Source organism: Cataglyphis hispanica, chromosome 11, assembly GCF_021464435.1.
Source record: "Cataglyphis hispanica isolate Lineage 1 chromosome 11, ULB_Chis1_1.0, whole genome shotgun sequence".
Lineage (NCBI taxonomy): Eukaryota > Metazoa > Arthropoda > Insecta > Hymenoptera > Formicidae > Cataglyphis > Cataglyphis hispanica.
Genome location: NC_065964.1, coordinates 430,789 through 449,457, shown reverse-complemented (window position 1 = coordinate 449,457; position 18,669 = coordinate 430,789). Strand labels below are relative to the sequence as shown.

Here is an 18,669-nt window from a genome sequence, read left to right as displayed (position 1 = left end):
CTTGATAACAAATTAAATAAATCCACTGAAGGATTTATTAAAAATCCTTTTGATTTTATTTCAATTAATTTATGTCTTTCTGGTATTACATCATTTGGATCTAAAACCAACGACTTCAAACATTCTTCGCAAATAACATTTTTATTATTATTTATATTTATATTTTTCAAAAATCTGTTTCCTTTTCTTGCTATATATCCCCAATGTATGTCAGAATGTAATCTGAAGTAGTACATAGATGCGAATCATGGTCATTAAGAATTGATGGGGCATATGCCAATATTTCATTATTTCTTCCTCTGTCCAGAATTATATCTATCTGACCTATCCACTGTTCTTCTCTTTCTTTTATATCTTTTATGACCTTGATATTTATAAGAACATTCATTAATTCTTCAGTAGGCACATTACAACCTTTTGGGGGTTTCATTAAGGAATACATCGATATCAACTGTACATTTGTATAAATAATTGAGAATCAGGATGATCATTAGAACCACAACAATTTCGCATCATCCCAAAAAATCTCTACAAAAGTAATTTTAAATTATATATTACAAATTTTATTAACATTCTGAAAAAAAAATAAAATATTTGAGAAAAGATAAATATACCTCTAAGTTATCTTGATTTAGTCTAGATGTCATTAAATATTCAAATCCACATTTATCTATCAAAAAAGAACAAATCTCAAGAGTAGCTTTTAGAGAAATTTTCAAACCGTAACAAGTTTGCTCAGTTATAAAATTATATTGCATTTTTTTAGCATCTTTTTCCCATTGAACTAAAAAATTTTAAAAATCTTTGATGCCCTGCAAAGTTCAAACATATATATTGATATAATCATAAAAAAAAAGTAGTTAATAAAATTAAAACTTGATTAAAATTTTATTAATTCAGCAATGAATGTCACAATTACTATATTATATAAAATGATTTGCAATATTTACTTATATATGATTACATATATACACTTATATATTTACATATATATACATATATATATACTTATATATGATTACATTATAAATTTGGTTATCCAGTCGTAACGAATTTTTAGGAGTGCGATTATTCATGGCAATGATTAATGCATTCACCCTTTTGTAAAATTTGATTGATCCATCAGCATCATTCAAATCATAATGAAGATTTGCTTTCTTTAATATTTGCATGGTAGGTGCTACATTAAAAAACTAATGAAAATCACGTAAATACATTTAAATGTGTCTATGATAATATCTTTGTCAACGCAATCAAATTATGCGTAATGAAAAATAGATTACGCTACATATTCGAAATGCCATTGCAACTGTTACGTCTCAGCGACGCTCTTTCTCTCTCTATACCTCAGTTAGTGAGAAAAAGATTGCTCTCTACTTTTATAGGGCAACCTGCTTTCACCGGCTATACCCCAGGGACGCCGAGAGCTAGGACTAATCAAGTGGATCTAGGGGAATGATGTAGGCGCGGAACTAGTTAGTTACTAGGAAGTTTCACTAAGTATTTTAGGGATATGGACGTAACTAGGTATATGTAATTCGAAGGTTAATCAGATTTAAAGAATAGAATTTTAATATTAGGGACGATAACACGTTAAGTCACACAGAATAATATTCACAGATATACAACAGAGAAAATACTTTTTGCACTTATTTTTTCTTTCAAACAGTATAGATGCTTTCATTCACAACACAAAGGAGCCAGCAAATAAATGTAAGCTTAAGATCTAGCATATCGTGTCACTTAGCATATTATTGCCTCAAAACCTTCAATCGTTATAAGATTGTAACAATAATATGACAGGAGAGTATCTAATGATGATTGTATACATATACAAGGAGAGATAAAATAGAATGAATATATAATTTACATAAAACATATTCTAACACACTGCACCATTGTAATTCATTTGATCTCAGTCACATTTTCTGCTGTCTTGTTTTTTTTTTTTTTTTTTTCTTATTTGTGTGTGTGTGTGTGTGTGATATTCTTAATAATACAAAATGTAAACAATAATTTTTTATCTAAATATGTACATGTTTACTAGTACAAGCTTGGCAACTTGAAAAAAGAATGCTGACTGATTCTGCAATATATGTGCATTAGACCGTTGTTGAAATAAAATATTAAATTCTCATACATGAGTTTTTTCTAAAATATTTTATAGTAAAAATTAATAAAATTAATTATTACAAATTATATTAAATAATGTTTTTTATCACACAAAATAAACCTTTAGTTTTTTAACAAATATTCTCGATAAAGGACGCTATTTTTATTAATTTATATTATATTTAATCATACTAAATATCCTTGAAATTTTAAAAGTTTGAAATTTTTAAAGAAAATTGTAAAAGAATTTAATAAAAATCATTAAAAATATTTTACATTGAAATTAAAAAAGAACTAGTATGAATAAATACATATCCAATGCATATTTGATTACAAATACTAATGCTTACAATATCCAATTGCCAATCTCTGTGTCAGAGAGAATATATATGTCTTATTCATGCATTCAAAAAAAAAAAAAAACTGAAAGAAATGAAAGCAATTCAAATCGATTGGGTAATCTTCTTGATGTGATAATGAATTTGAATTGTTTGATAATGAATTTGAATTTTTGGGACCAATTATGACAAAGGAGACATAGATTGATTGTAATCATTTTGCGTTAAAACATATAGATGAAATAATATCAATAACAAAACTATTTGCAATTTCTCAATAAATCATTCTTCGATATAAATAACAATATTAGAGTTAATCGTAACAAATCATGGGAAAATTGAACGATACAGATTATATGTATATCTATGTTTATATGTATAGCTATGAATATTCAATTATTTCTCTTATTATTTGTAATAAATTGTTTATCTTAATCAATTATCCATTTTCATGATATATTACTGTTCCTGTACACAATGTTCGATGATATTAGTTTAACTACATATACTAATACATATGCGGAAAGTAGTCTGAACTACATATAAGACTCAAAGTCCAACATCATCCTATTTCAAAAGGAATGATTAAAAGAGAGCATGTTTGTGTATATGTGTGTGTGTGTACAAAGGATTTGTATAGCTTCGAGATCAACATGTACAGGAATATTTTCTACACAGCTATAATAAAAATAAATTCGTGTTAATAAATAAATAACAAACATACAATTACAGAGTATATAGAGCGTGATGTTTAGTGGAAGACTGTATTAAGGGTAAGTATATATAAGAGATTTATATATCAAATTTTTAAGAAAAGATCTAAAGAATACAGCTGAAATATTGGAATTATTAGCCAGAATTACATTATACATTAATAAATCATAGTACAAATAATATTATTAATTAAATGACAGAATTATATAAATTATAAATTAATAGTAAATATGGTTTTTTGTATGTTTTAATAATCATGAATATGAGAAATGGAAATGTTACAAAAATATAAAAAAAAAACTATAAAAATATAAATAATATTATCATCAATAAATAATGTAATAAATAAATATAAAAGCGATATAAATATAATACAGACTAGAGTTTGAGAAAGAAAAAAATAAACATTGCATGAAAATAAACATTACATAAAAATAAACATTGCATGAAACATTTTTCTACAAATTCTTTTTGTATATTTACTTGTCAAATATATAATTAAATATTTCTTGATTTTTTGTTTATATTATTCGCGAATGGAAATAGTAGATATTAATAATATATATATCAATCAGTTTAATGAGATAAAATATTAAAAATAATATTAAAGAAATTTTGATTATTGAATAAATAATTTTTTCAGCAAATTATATATTTATGTCACAAATATAGTAAATAGGCAAGTATCGCTAGACTCTAACATAGTTTTGTATACAATGTAAAATCTATATATTTTATTATTTTGTATGTTAGAACAATGTATTATAGGTACTTATCAATTTGTAATAAAATAATAGGCAAGATAATAATAAAATACAAAAAAGAAATAATAAACAAGCATTTATATTTTTTTATCTGCAGTATAATGTAGCAATATTGAATCTTTCAATATCTACAACTGTATTCTTTATTACTTTCAATCTATAAAGATTTCCGTTAATGTAAGAGTGCTGAATGTAATTTATAATTTTCAAAGAATAAAAAATTTACGAGTATTCCAATTAAATAAATAATTTTTATTAAAATGAATTGCCAATAGTTTTAACTATTTCACTGTATCTTGTGGAATGTCAAATCACATTTGAGAAACATGATTACTTCTAATACACGATCTAATCTAATAATTTTACAATAAAAAAAAAAAAAATATTTAAAAAAGTAAAATATTTAGATCTCTCTCTACATTGATATATGATAACTTCAAGAGTAGAATTTGAAAAAGGAAGGCATATTTTTCTGAAATGTAATATAAATATTCTTATGTTTCAAAAAACAAAATTTGTAAGTTATGAATATTTCAGTTTTAAATTATTCCAATATAATAAAAAAAGTTACAGTATAATAAAAAATCTAATACAAATAATTAATATCAGAAAGAATATAGAAAATTGTAGATAAAAGTTTGCTATGAATAAAATATTACTCTTAACTTTTTTTACTTCTTACACTTAATAGTGTTCATATGCTTTAAACGAATTACTTTGGCAATTAATTTTAATAGACTGCTCACATATGTTAACATATTGTACAACGCATGATTTAAAAAATCGAGAAAATTGGTATCTATTAAGAAAAAATTATATTAAAATTTTAATTCAATATTTTCTTCTTTAAAAAATAATATAATACTCTTCCAAAACTACACATCGATATGTTAACTTCTGTTTCTAATTAAATGCAATCTAAAAAACTGATCGCAATATACTATTTAGTAGATTTTTACAGTTTATCTCGCCGAAATTTTCGATCACACTTTATGTGTATTATATATGTATGTGTCGCATAACTTTTGTTATATCTCTAAATACATCACGTGAAATCCCTTATGACGTTGTTTAATAAATTTGTCATTACGATGTGTGTGTTTGGTGTTTCTTTAATTTACCAATATTATAATAGAAATAGATGATCAGCACTCTTATAACGGGCTTATTAAAGTTATACACGAACAGTGTTGGATAAAGAATGATTAACGTATGAGGCAGGTAGCACAGATACGTTGAGGCCCGATGCAATCATCGTGACAGAAGGCACCACACTGCCGACAAATTACCATGGCTCCTCGCATATTACATTCACATGGGGGTGGTGGGTCACCGCCGATTATCATGCCGGGTGCACTAGGCTCCGCACCGCCTGTCACTCTGCTATCCGCACCTCTCGCTTTCAAAGTAACAGCTTGATGAGAGCCTTCCCCTGCGCTCGCTGGTCTTCCTCGCACTAAATGAACCCCGACGCCCATCCCTGCAATTTGCGGCGGTAATGGTGGAGCGGATGACGCTCTTGGTGCACCATCTCCAACTCCTGTCCTTTGTACAAGTATATATTGCCCGAAATTGTTACTGGTGTTGGAACCAAGCTGCGCTATAGGGGTGCTTTCTGTAACCTACAAGACATTGAGAATATGATTAGTCATTATATAAACATTTGACATAATTTAAACTATGTTTCACTGTTTTCAAATTACTGTCTGTTTTATTGTCTGTCTAAGTTATTGTCTGTCAAAAGAAATATATTATACAAGTAATGTTTCAATCACAGTATTCTCTCTAAAATCTATCTGATTGTGTATATAAATATATAAATATATTTGAACACATTTTCTATTTGTGTGTTATCATAGTTTTAAAAAAACTTTTTGCGTGTCTTGCTACTGTCATTGTCTCTGACAATTAAAGTTACACTATCTCTACTGCATTTAGAACCCCACAACTAATGTAAAGATTTGTTTATTTAGGTACCTATATGATTTAGAGATCATCACAAGCAACCCGCAAGATTAGCACTATACACACAGAAAAGGATAAAATGGTATGCAAGTATGTTCAAGTATTCCGTACATACAAAAAAAATATTAAAAGATAATTTCGCGAATTAAAACTACATTTATAGCAAAAATTATTTTATCATAATTATTAAAAATATATTTTCTTGATTTATTATAATTTTCATTTAAATTTTTTTATCATGTTACAAGTATTTGAAAATTAATGAAGACATTTTACTTGCATAACACACAAAAATATTAGTTTTATGAGAAGATAGATATCACAATATAAATTACAATATTTTATCCTTAATCTAGAGTAAATTACAAGTGCTGCACAGAAGTTGACACGCAAATACCTAAATATAATTTAATATAATTAATATATATATGATATATACCTCCGTTGATGTAGTTTGACGCGCTGTAGCAAATACGTGTCTCAGCATAACTGCTTGTGTTTTATTTTGAGCTTGTTTGTTATGTTGTATCGCTTGTTGCGTTTTCTGAGGTTTGACAGTTGTTAAGGTGCGTCCACCAGATTTACTGGTTGTGAATGCACCATCTCCTCTTGCAAGTAAACTAGGTGGTGGTTTTAAGTGAGCTTTTAATTGATCTCTATTTGGTGAACTTTGTATAACCTGAAATAATACCAGTGTTTCTTCATCTATCAATGTGCAGATTTTGCGCGTTTGATAAGTTTATAATCTTCATAATGTTTTATATAATTCTTGATTGGATATTGGATTAATTTACCGCTTGACATATCTGATAACTACGCTCCAAATTGACAGCGCCTGGAGGTTCTTTTGTAGAACTTCTGGATCTACTTCCTCCTTGTTCTTTATTATTTCTGGAGCCTCTTTGGCTGCCTTGATTAGACACGCGCGATGATCGCGACGGAATTGTTACCGATGATCCGGCATATTGCTGTTGTTGCTGCTGTGGTTGCTGCTGCTGCTGTTGTTGTTGATGCATAACAGCTGCAATTTGTCGAGGTTGAGCTGAAGCAGCAGTCTGATGTTGAATAACAATCGCATTCTGTGCACGATTCTGAGATTGTATTCCCATCGTAGTTGATAAAGTATTTTGTACTTGACCTTGCGTCACAATAGCATTCTGATTTACATTATTGCATGTATTATTGTTTTGAGTATTTATTTGAGTGATAGTATCTTGCGTTCGTATCATATTTATTTGCGCGGTAGTACTTTGTTGAGGCTGAAGTTGTGCTGAGATTGTAGGCGAGTTATTTGTGAGCAAAGACGTTGCATCTTGGTCTGGATTAAAACTGGTTTGCACAAATCTGATAGACTGCAATTGTGGAAATGTGATAATCGGCGGACTTTGCGATTGTAAGCTCTTCATAACGCAGCTGCTTCGCGTGATGGCTAAGCCGTCGGATTGAAACGTAGTTCCTTGAACAACCGGTAATTGAATACAATTTACAGATTCTACATTGGTATCTGCGTTAATAAATTGTTGCGAAGGAGTCGTAGAGTCGGTTGTTGTAGAGGTCTCGCTACATTCATCTTGTGTTGTTACTGTAATATTAGCTGCTACAGATCCATCAAGAGCAGCTGCCACCAAAGGCCAAGGTACCTGCAGCTCCTCTTGCGTCTTTGCAAAAATTAGAAAAAAAATTTTTTTAAATATTAAAATAATAAAAAAGTTTGATAAAACATTGAATATTTAAGAAAGTAAATATTAAGGTAAATTAATTCTTTTTCATATTCAAGTGGCAAATGACAATATAAATAAGCATCTTGTTTTTTATTTGTAATTGTGCATTAAATTTTAATCTTCTCTATCTTTGAACAATTTTGTTTTAACCATATAATTAGTCTAAACTCAAATTTTGCATTGACAAGTCGCTATTGCTTGTATCGAGAAATTAGTTACTTTTATTAAAAAGTAACACAAATATGTTTAAAATTTATATAAATTATTATAACTAAACTCTATATTGTTTTAATTATATTTACTTACTCTATTATTATTACTGATATTAACAGTTGGATCCACCGACCAACTGCATTCTAGCATTTCAGAACAGACATAATTATTTGCCTCCCGGAGAGCTTCATCCTCATTACCGGCATTTACATCTGTTTCCCTACTATCTTCAGTTTGTCCAGATACTTGCGGTTCGGTTACCTCTGTATTGGTTGAAGTCATTTCCATTCCCTCAAGAATAGGATATATTATCTCTTCGGGACATCCCGAAATCTCTTCATACATTTCACGCATTTCACCTCGTACCTAAAGTATAATTGATATCAATCTTTAATAATAGTATATTTTCATTTTTTGCAAAAAATTGCCAAGATTACAATACAGGGTTACAATAATATATTAACAATCTATTAATAATTCATTCAATGTATTAAAACTTTTACCTACCTCGAGTTCATGAATACGCTGTAAGGTTTCACTATCAATTTCCATTCCTTCTGGAATTTGTGATTCACTATCTGTTGGATTCTCGTGCGAAACATGTGCAGTTTCAGGTTGATCATTACTCATCATATTTGTGTCCTCTATAACAATATCTGTCGGTCTTACTTCATCCTTTGGTGACGAACCTTCAAGGATACTTGTAGTTTCGCAATCCGATATCTGATAAATTTGATCATTAGATATTTGTGAAATCTGATCCTTCGAAATTTGATCTATTTGATCCATAGATGTCTGCGATACATATTCATTGGATAAATGCGAAATTGATTCTCCAGACGTGTGTGACGTACGTTCTACTTGTTCGTTAGATCTAGGTGATGAATTACCATCGGGCAATAGTACAGTATCCTCCTCTAATGTTTCAATTACATTATTTTCTGCAGGTTGCAAATTTTTTTCACTGGAGGAAAAATCTGTTTCTTCTTCATAAATATTAGAGATGTTATCTTGACAAAGTTGCCTTGTAATGTCATTAGTCTCAATTATATCTTGTTTCTCACAAATATCTGTGATCTTTCCAGTTTCTTCCGTTTTACTTTCATGTATTTGAATATCTTCTATTATCTCTATAGAATTCATTTGCATAGAATTATTTAATTTCTCATCGGTCAAATTGTTTGATAATGTGTTATAATCTAAATCCATCATATTTTGCTGCACTTCTTCAGAATTAGTTAAATTATCAGAACTCTTTATGTTAATTTCGGTCTTGCAACTAGTATCGACTTTATCTCCTGTCATTACAATGGGATAGACATGTTCTGATGCAGGAATATCCACATTAGATTCCAAACGAAGTCTTAAACTTGAACGTGTTACTGCACCACTAGAACGTGACTCAGTAATATAATGGAGACTTGATTTAAGTTTAGGCTCTCGTTTCTCTCCCCATATTGGTTCGAAATGTTTCACTTTCCATGGATCTAGCTTATTCTTATCTCGTTCGGCCTCCATTTTCAAGCGTTGTTGATTTTCTGGAGTGAATTCTCCTTCCGCTAAACGTTTCCGCCATTCTAAACAAGCTCTTGCAAAAAATTCATTGTTTAACCCAGAAATTGCAGCATCCTAACAATGAAATAACAGAATAAATTTTATTAATTTTTAATAAAAAAGAAAATACTTAAAAAAGTTCTAAATGGTTTTTTAATCATGGATACACATGGTAAGGTATTAAGAAATTTTCAAATATACCTGTCTATCTACAGCAGGTAACAATTGTGCGAGCTTCCGTTGATACAGTGGAGGTAAGCCTTGGAATGTATGCCTATTTAACAGAGCACGTAAACTGGTACTTGCTAATATGCTCGCTGGAGATTCCAAATCCACAAGACCTGCTTCTAATTGTGCAGTTGCTGATAATCTCTTTGTGGATCGCCTGCGGCCTGACTTCAAGCTAAATCCAGGTAAACTAGCCAAAACTTCTCTCATTGTGGCAGCAGGTTCTTCTGCTGCTATTCATATAAAATATGAATTATTAGAATTATTCAATCATCAGTTATAAAGAATGTCATGTCAGATAAAATAAAATTATTTTTTACAATCATTATCTATTTTATATATAAGAAAATAAAGAAACCTAAAGAAAATAAAATTAATTATTTCTTACAATAATTCATAATTAATTTTATAATATCAATACTATTATTATATATATATTATATATTTCAGTTTATATATATATATATATATATATATATATATATATATATATATATATATATAATGTGTGTGTGTGTGTGTGTGTGTGTATGTATAAGAAATATAATGAAAATGTGAGTATATTTATACCAAACATTATTAGTTTTTTTCATTAATGCTTCAAAGCAAATATCACACATTACTAGTAATTAAAAATATATCTTTTTTATATATAACACTAATTATAATATAATCAGATAATTCTGCACAATTTATTACGTCAAAACAACATATTAATAAATAGATATGCATATATAAGCCAGATATGCTTTATGACATATTTTCCTTTTTATTTCTTTTATTTTATTTATATTTATTGTTTCTACCTATTACTATCTAACACCAATAAAATAGCGATAAAAAGATCATATGCAGAATAAAAAATTAATTACAGAAAGAAGAAGACCACTTAATAAATTAACACATGCTCATGTCCCAAAATAATTTTTATAGTATATATAGCTGTAATGCTAACATATATACTACATTATATTATATATACATATTTTTTTCTATACTGGTAAATTGTACTAATAGTGTTTTTCTAATGGAAAGAATATAAACTATATAGATAAGTTCGTATACAATTGACTCTGTAGTTGCCATTCAATATTAAAATTCTTGCATTTGTTTATTATATTGTTACTTAAAAGATATATTAGAAATTTTTATCTTGTACGTATAACAAATAAATTTTCAAAAATCATTAAATACTACTCGTTCAAGACATTCAATAAGAAACAAAATAGAAATGTAGCAAATATATGTTGCAGAATTACAATTACCAGTATTGATGTGTTGTACATTATTAACTGGAGATGGTGGATCATTTGACGGAGGTGGAGGTAATGGTTTGACAACGATTCTGGGTAATGCGCGGGAATTGCCCGCCGCTATTGTCGTGTTCTTCCTACGCCGTTTGGCTTGCTGTCGTAACGCATGTTTAATAACTTTCTTGCTGTGCACCATGCTAGAGTAACCGGAACAGCCTGGGATAGTTTCACACCCTTCACTTTTCCCAAGTTCCACATCTGTGTCCATGACAGTACCTACAATTTTGACATCGTCGACAAACGAAATGTCAGGGCACGCGATGTAAGACTGTCGTGGCATAGCATTAAATTGTACACAGATACTTCCGTTCGGCGCATTCCATTTTTCCTCGATATTCTGAGCTCACAAATGTGTCCTATTTGCAGTAATATAAACATAACATTTCTAACTCTTTCTTTCTCTCACCATTGGCGAGCAAATGACATTCTTATCAATCCCCGAAATACGCTATGAAAGATTTGGGGAAAATTGTTTACGTCATTTCACTTGAAAGTTCGTAAATCTACGAAATTACATTGAGCAACAGAATATTATAACTCTCTCAGATACATAGTATAATACCATTCAGGAAAATGTAAGAAAGCTTCCGCTTTTTTTGACTATACTATATTTACATATTTATGCCATGGAAATGTTGTCAATATAGATGTATAGCTTATTGTGCATATTAACGACATAGAACATAGACATATAAAATATACATAGATGATGCAATAGTTTCTTCCAGAAATCATGTAACTTTTTTCCTAGAAACATTGATCTCTATAACCAGAGAGAAGTCTGAGGGTGCTATTACGTGTTACGTCTCAGCGACGCTCTTTTTCTCTCTATACATCAGTTAGTGAGAAAAAGATTGCTCTCTACATTTATAGGGCAACCTGCTTTCACCGGCTATAGCGGGGAACACACACTTTTGCATAAGCGTATAACCATAAACATAAAGAAATTGATTGGTCCACAAACATATGCCTAACGAAATGAACCAATCAATTTCCTTTTACTTATGGCTATGCACTTATGCAAAAGTGTGTGTTCCCCGCTTTATACCTTAGGGACGCCGAGAGCTAGGACTAACCTGGTGGATCTAATGAAATGATGTAGCGCGGAACTAGTTAGTTACTAGGAAGTTTCACTAGCTATTTTAGGGATATGGACGCAACTAAGTATATGTAATTCGAAGGTTAATCAGGTTTAAAGAATAGAATTTTAATATTATAATATTATAATATTATAAAAGAAATATATCGATTATATATCTAAATATCTAATATATTCATCTATGTTCAAATGATTTTAGTTAATTGATATTTTAATTGGGAGCTTAGATCACGAGAAAGAATTGTTAAATTATGTTGATAACTTTCCTTAACATGTGTTATATTTTGATATAATTGGTTTAGTAATATAAATTCTGGCGTATAAGTAAATAGGCCAGTAGGATCACTTATTAGATAGAGATCGTTATTAGTTAAGTCAATTTTATTACGAAGTTTTATTCGTGAATGTTTTTAAATGTCTTTATGAAATCTATGAGAAAATTTCAGGCAATTTATAAGGGCTAGAGAAAAAAAAACTCTTTTACAAGATATTATACAAAGTTTTGATTTATTAGTAAAATGTTTAAACTGAGATAGATTAGAAATGCATTTCACGCGTTTCTTTATGCCGGATCTATGGTTCCGTTTTTTATGGCAAGCCTGCTTGTATTGCGGGTTTACCATATGCAAGGGGCTTATTACTTAAGATATATATATATATATATATATATATATATATATATATATATATATATATATATATATATTATATATATATATATATATATATTATTACCTGAGTTAATATATATATATATATATATATATATATATATATATATATATATATATATATATATATATATATATATATTATTACCTGAGTTAATATATATATATATATATATATATATATATATATATATTAACTCAGGTTTAAATGACAACAGTAGTGTATATTTTGCATGGAATTTATAAATCTTACTTAGTATTGATATTATGGAGGTGTTTTAAAATAATAGTAGGATAATAGATTAAAGTTGACTGACTGGAAACTGTCAGCCACTTGCTAATGCTTGACAGGGGATTTCTTATTATTTAGAGGATGAAAAGGTAATTGAATGATATTAGGGGTTGTCAGTCAATTCAAATAAAGTTTCTAATATTTATGGAAAGATGGGGGTTTATAGTAATTGTAAGTACTTACCGTGATGTGGCAGGAAAATCCTTCCTTCTGCTCAAGTTTTGGTCGTATTCTGTTTGGCCCTTCTCTCGTCCTTTAAGACCTCGGTGGATGAGGTACGCCGGATAAAAGTACACAGACGTATGCACAAAGTTTTTATTATTTCCTTAGTTTTACACAACTTGAATCGACAGTAATAACAATTAATATGTTAATCGAAATTGTATAGCGAATAGTACGCGAACAATGACCAGGTGCAGAGCGGATGAATGATTCGAAAATGAGTTTGTGAGCGAATGAATGAACGAATAATATGGAGCGAATACTTGTACGAAATAGTAATGAAATAGTAATGAATAATGTTGACTAAGAATGAATGCTTGAAGACTTTTCAATTGAATGACTTGAATGCTTGAAGACCTTTTAATTGAATGCTTGAATGTAAGAATGAATGATTCGAATGCTTGAAGACCTTTTAATTGAATGCCCCGAAGGTTCGAAATCGCCGGCTTATATACTGTCGAAACAAAGAGTTTTCGGGCCGTGTGCAGATCACGCGTTGCGCTCTGGAATGTTCTTAGGATGATTCAGTGGAGGACTTCCGAGAAGAAAGATTTTTAACAACAATTCTTCTGAGAATTGTCGATCGATATGTTTATCTGCCTATTAAGTTTCAGCGCTCGTGGTCGTAGCCATCGCGAGTCCATTCGCAATATCAGGTTTCACTGATATGAGTCCTCTTATGCGCATTCTTTTCAGCTTAATTAATATTTTATAATATAAAATCCTTAATAATATGGTTAATATTTATGCTTATTAATTTATGGAATCATTTGTTATATTTATTTCAGTTCTGATAATAAGTTGGCAATTTATATAAAGTTATGGCATTCTATAGTTTAAAAAATAGATATTTTAGATAACTTATATATATATTATATGTAATGTATATAATTTATGATTCCATAGAATATAAGCTAAATTTATATTTATGATCGCTTGATCGATACTACAATAAAGCATATTAATTTTATTAAGATCATTTTTTTATGGAAGCATTCGCGCATTATATAATAACTTGTTTTATATTATATGTTAATATAATTTTAATTATTTATAAAGTTAAATTGTATTGAATATACTATTGAAAGTTTTGTGTGGGATGTTTTGGATAAAATAATTATAAATATTTTCAACAAATTATTATTATATACGTTTTATGATTCCATAAAGTACAACGCATTTACTCCTCAATTTAGGAGTTAGTTATTTTTATATATATTTGTCTGTGTGATTAAATATTAAAATCTTAAAAGCTAAGTATTAGTATTGATATTATCGAGTGTGAAATTCGCTCGCAAGTCCGTTCTTAAAGTCTTAAATCTTAAATCAGCAGATTAGTTCTAGAAAGTCACTGCTGTACAACTAGCTAGTTCTAAATAATGCTTTCTGATTCGTCGATCTAAAGAATTCTCAATTCCTTGCGCCATCGATTATTATTACTAAAAGGATTAAAATATATTCAGTTTTTAGGCTAAATAACCATATGGAACTAGAATGATAAGCGATTAATGAAATTAGTTAACAATTAAAATAAAAGCAAATGGATTACATAATTATTCCATAGGTATTTTGCAGGGATAAAAGCGGTACTTAATTACTAGCTAAAATATAGTTTTTAAAATTGGCAGTACGTTACAGTGCGAACCCATGGCGGAATAGCATAACGCGGAACGAGAGCGGAACCAATTACGAGCGTTCCGCAGTTTTGTTCTGTTTTTAGTACTTCTTAGCGAAGGATCTTCGCAGATCGCGTAAAGTCATATACATATCTCTATATATACATCTATATCTATATACATACCCGTATATAAAAGCTAACCTCGAGTAGCAATATGAGCAACATGAACAACATGAGCAATATTAACTTATATTAACTTTTATGCACTGACCACGTTGGTCTACGGCGTTTACGCCTACGCTGCCATAATTTTAATAAAGTATATGTGTATATACATACTCAGTTCCGTCCTATTTGTTACGTGGATTTCAAATCCCTACATCCCCATGGAGCGGAATGAGCGCAAGCAGAACGAACAGAACATCTTTAAAATGACTTTTAAATATTGATTTTATCAATCATTTTTTATCATCATGTACATAAATATTGAAATAAATGCGTTCTAATTGGAAATATTGATTAAAAATGTTAAATAAATTAAATAAGTTTCAACGCGGTTTTAGCCCTTTTGAGATAATGACTTGTGATTGGTTGCGAATTGGTCCGCGATGAGCTCGTTACGCTTCATGAGGATGTAGGGATTTAGAATCCACCATGAAGTAAGAGTAAGGAGAGTTATCTACCTAGATTGAAAGTGGTCACGAAAAATGTTCTGTGCGTGGCCAGGTTCGCTGAATAGAATAATTGGATCATTCTGTCGCCATTTTAAAGCGGGAAGCACACACTTTTGCATAAGCGCATAACCATAAACATAAATAAATTGATTGGTCCACAAATGTATGCATAAGAAAATGAACCAATCAATTTCCTTATGCTTATTGTTATGCGCTTATGCAAAAGTGTGCTCCCCACTTAAAAATGTAAATGACAGGTGATAAGACAAAAAACGAGGTTAGAAATGCATGATTGCAAAGTGAAACATGTGAATATGAAATAAAAATCAATTAAAAATTAATAATGTTATAAATCTTTGAAAGAAAATTTTCGACATCTATAATAAAATAGTAAGTATATGAGTAAAAATAAATATATAAATTAAAATAAAAAAAATAAATTATGTAATATAAGTTATGTTTATCTTAATTAAAGTTAATATAATTAAATATATTTCAGAAGGAAGAACGCCAGAAAAAATTTTGAATATATATCGAATATATAGATATATATAACTAACATTTTCAACGAAATTAATTGAAATTAAAATTGAAAGAATATATATATATATATATATATATATATATATATATATATATACATATATTGCTGCAGAGAGAAATAGATAATAATATTGAAAGGTAATATAATATATAAAATTTTATTTATTTACAATAGAAATAGTTATAAAAGAAATAAAAATCAATTTTAATCAATAAAAATATTAATATTGCGTAGAAAAATAATATATTTTATTACTTTTTAGTCTTCTACAAAAAAATATAATGAAATCTAAAAATGAACACAATAGTTTTATATACTTGCAAGATAATTTAGAATTGATTACACTTCCTTGTACACAATGGAATTATTCAAAAGAAAATGAAGCGTTTTTTGGTTTCCAAAAAGTAGAAAGTGATTATAGTATAAGAAAAAGAATTGCTTTTTTTGCATGATGGACAGATTAATATTTATATAGATAATAAAATTCATTCTCTTTCAAAATTTATTGTAATTGTAAATATTGAGGAACTAAATGAATTTTTAAAAAGTGTTGATGAATTATAAGAATAATAAAATATTTATTAAGTTAGGACAGCTTGAGTTTGATTCTAATATGTAATAAATATTTCAACTTTAATAATATGTAATATGTAATATGTAATAAATATTTAAACTTCATACTTTAATTTGTACATTTATTGTTTACATTTTAGAATGGTATTGCTATCTGTGTGATATAAACAGTAGCATATGAGATATCATGCTATTATATTATAAATTACGTACATATTTTTGAGTGTATATATATGAATTTATATTGTATATAGACAGGAATTGGAATAAATATAACATAAATTATTAAACAGTAAAATTGTATTTTTTTATTTTGCAAAATAAACATTAAACTGTATTAAATTACTGTATTAAATTAACATAAAACTTATTAAAATTATTTTAAAAATATATATATTATATTATTTTAATAATTATCATAAATAAAATCATAAACAAGTTAATTAATAAATTCTGAAATAAACAAAACTTATTTCTATTATTTGGTTTTATAAAGTTATTTTATGTCTTTTTCTACTTGTTTTCATTTGTATTACAGTTTCAATCGCATTTGTTTCTTTAATTGGAAATTTCATATTTGTAATATTAGGTTTTGATTTAATTAATTTCAAACTTTTTTTTTCTTTGGTTTTTTTTTCAACATTATCATTTTTGTTTGCCTGCTTGTCCAGAAAAAACATACGTGTTACTAAATAAAAACGGATAATATTTTTGGTAAATTCGTAATTGTGTTTTTCACAACCTATGAGAATTATAGGACTTTTTTCTTCGTCAATTAATTCCGTTATTTCAAATAATTTGTTTACATCAATTTTTCTACATTTTGTTGCTTCTATTATTCCTTTTTCTAGTCTTGATATCAAATTAAATAAATCCACTGAAGGATTTATTAAATATCCTTTTAATTTTATTTCAATTAATTTATGTCTTTCTGGTATTACATCATTTGGATCTAAAACCAACGACTTCAAACATTCTTCGCAAATAACATTTTTATTATTATTTATAATTATATTTTTCAAAAATCTGTTTCCTTTTCTTGCCACATATCCAGCTATGTATGTCAGAATGTAATCTGAAGTAGTACATAGATGCGAATCATGGTCATTAAGAATTGATGGGGCATATGCCAATATTTCATTATTTCTTCCTCTGTCCAGAATAGTATCTATCTGATCTATCCACTGTTCTTCTCTTTCTTTTATGTCTTTGATATTTATAAGAACGTTCATTAATTCTTCAGTAGACACATTACAATCTTTTGGGGGTTTTATTAAGGAATACATCGATATCAACCTGTACATTTGTATAAATAATTGAGAATCAGGATGATCATTGGAACCACAACAATTTCGCATCATCCCAAAAAATCTCTACAAAAATAATTTTAAATTATATATTACAAATTTTATTAACATTCTGAAAAAAAATAAAATATTTGAGAAAAGATAAATATATCTCTAAGTTATCTTGATTTAATCTAGATGTCATTAAATACTCAAATCCACACTTATCTATCAAAAAAGAACAAATCTCAAGAGTAGCTTTTAGAGAAATTTTCAAACTGTAACAAGTTTGCTCAGTTATAAAATTATATTGCATTTTTTTAGCATCTTTTTCCCATTGAACTAAAAAATTTAAAAAGTCTTTGATGTCCTGCAAAGTTCAAACATATATATATATATATATATATATATATATATATATATATATATATATAGATATAATCATAAAGAAAAATGTAATCAAGTTAATAAAATTAAAACTTGATTAAAATTTTATTAATTTAGCAATGAATGTCACAATTACTACATTATATAAAATGATTTGCGATATTTACTTATATATGATTACATATATACACTTATATATTTACATATATATACATATATATACTTATATATGATTACATTATAAATTTGGTTATCCAGTCGTAACGAATTTTTAGGACTATTCATAATTTTTTGCGACTATTCATGGCAATGATTAATGCATTCACCCTTTTGCAAAATTTGATTGATCCATCAGCATCATTCAAATCATAATGAAGATTT

General features: G+C 28.1%; 1 protein-coding gene across 2 annotated transcripts; it reads right to left on the bottom strand.

Moving 5' to 3' along the window:
• Positions 1 to 1,924: 1,924 nt before the first annotated feature.
• Positions 1,925 to 11,532, bottom strand: LOC126852972 (polycomb protein Asx). Of its 2 annotated transcripts, none has more exons than XM_050598295.1 (7): positions 10,875 to 11,532; positions 9,583 to 9,842; positions 8,335 to 9,456; positions 7,921 to 8,193; positions 6,688 to 7,551; positions 6,333 to 6,572; positions 1,925 to 5,550 (listed from the first exon to the last, which is right to left on the bottom strand). In XM_050598295.1, the coding sequence occupies exons 1-7, from the start codon at positions 11,200 to 11,202 to the stop codon at positions 5,134 to 5,136; spliced, it is 3,504 nt and encodes a 1,167-aa protein (XP_050454252.1). In that variant the 5' UTR covers positions 11,203 to 11,532; the 3' UTR covers positions 1,925 to 5,133. The 2 variants fall into 2 exon arrangements, with proteins under 2 accessions (XP_050454252.1, XP_050454253.1); XM_050598296.1 differs by having other exon boundaries at positions 9,583 to 9,839.
• Positions 11,533 to 18,669: the final 7,137 nt, after the last annotated feature.

Excerpts from the sequence above, each read along its gene's own strand:
- LOC126852972 (XM_050598295.1), bottom strand. The coding sequence starts at position 11,202 with ATGCCACGACAGTCTTACATCGCGTGCCCTGACATTTCGTTTGTCGAC. Across the intron at positions 8,194-8,334 it reads AGCGTATTCATGAACTCGAG|GTACGAGGTGAAATGCGTGA; the intron begins GTAGGTAAAAGT and ends ATTATACTTTAG. Across the intron at positions 7,552-7,920 it reads ATATCAGTAATAATAATAGA|ACGCAAGAGGAGCTGCAGGT; the intron begins GTAAGTAAATAT and ends ATTTTTGCAAAG.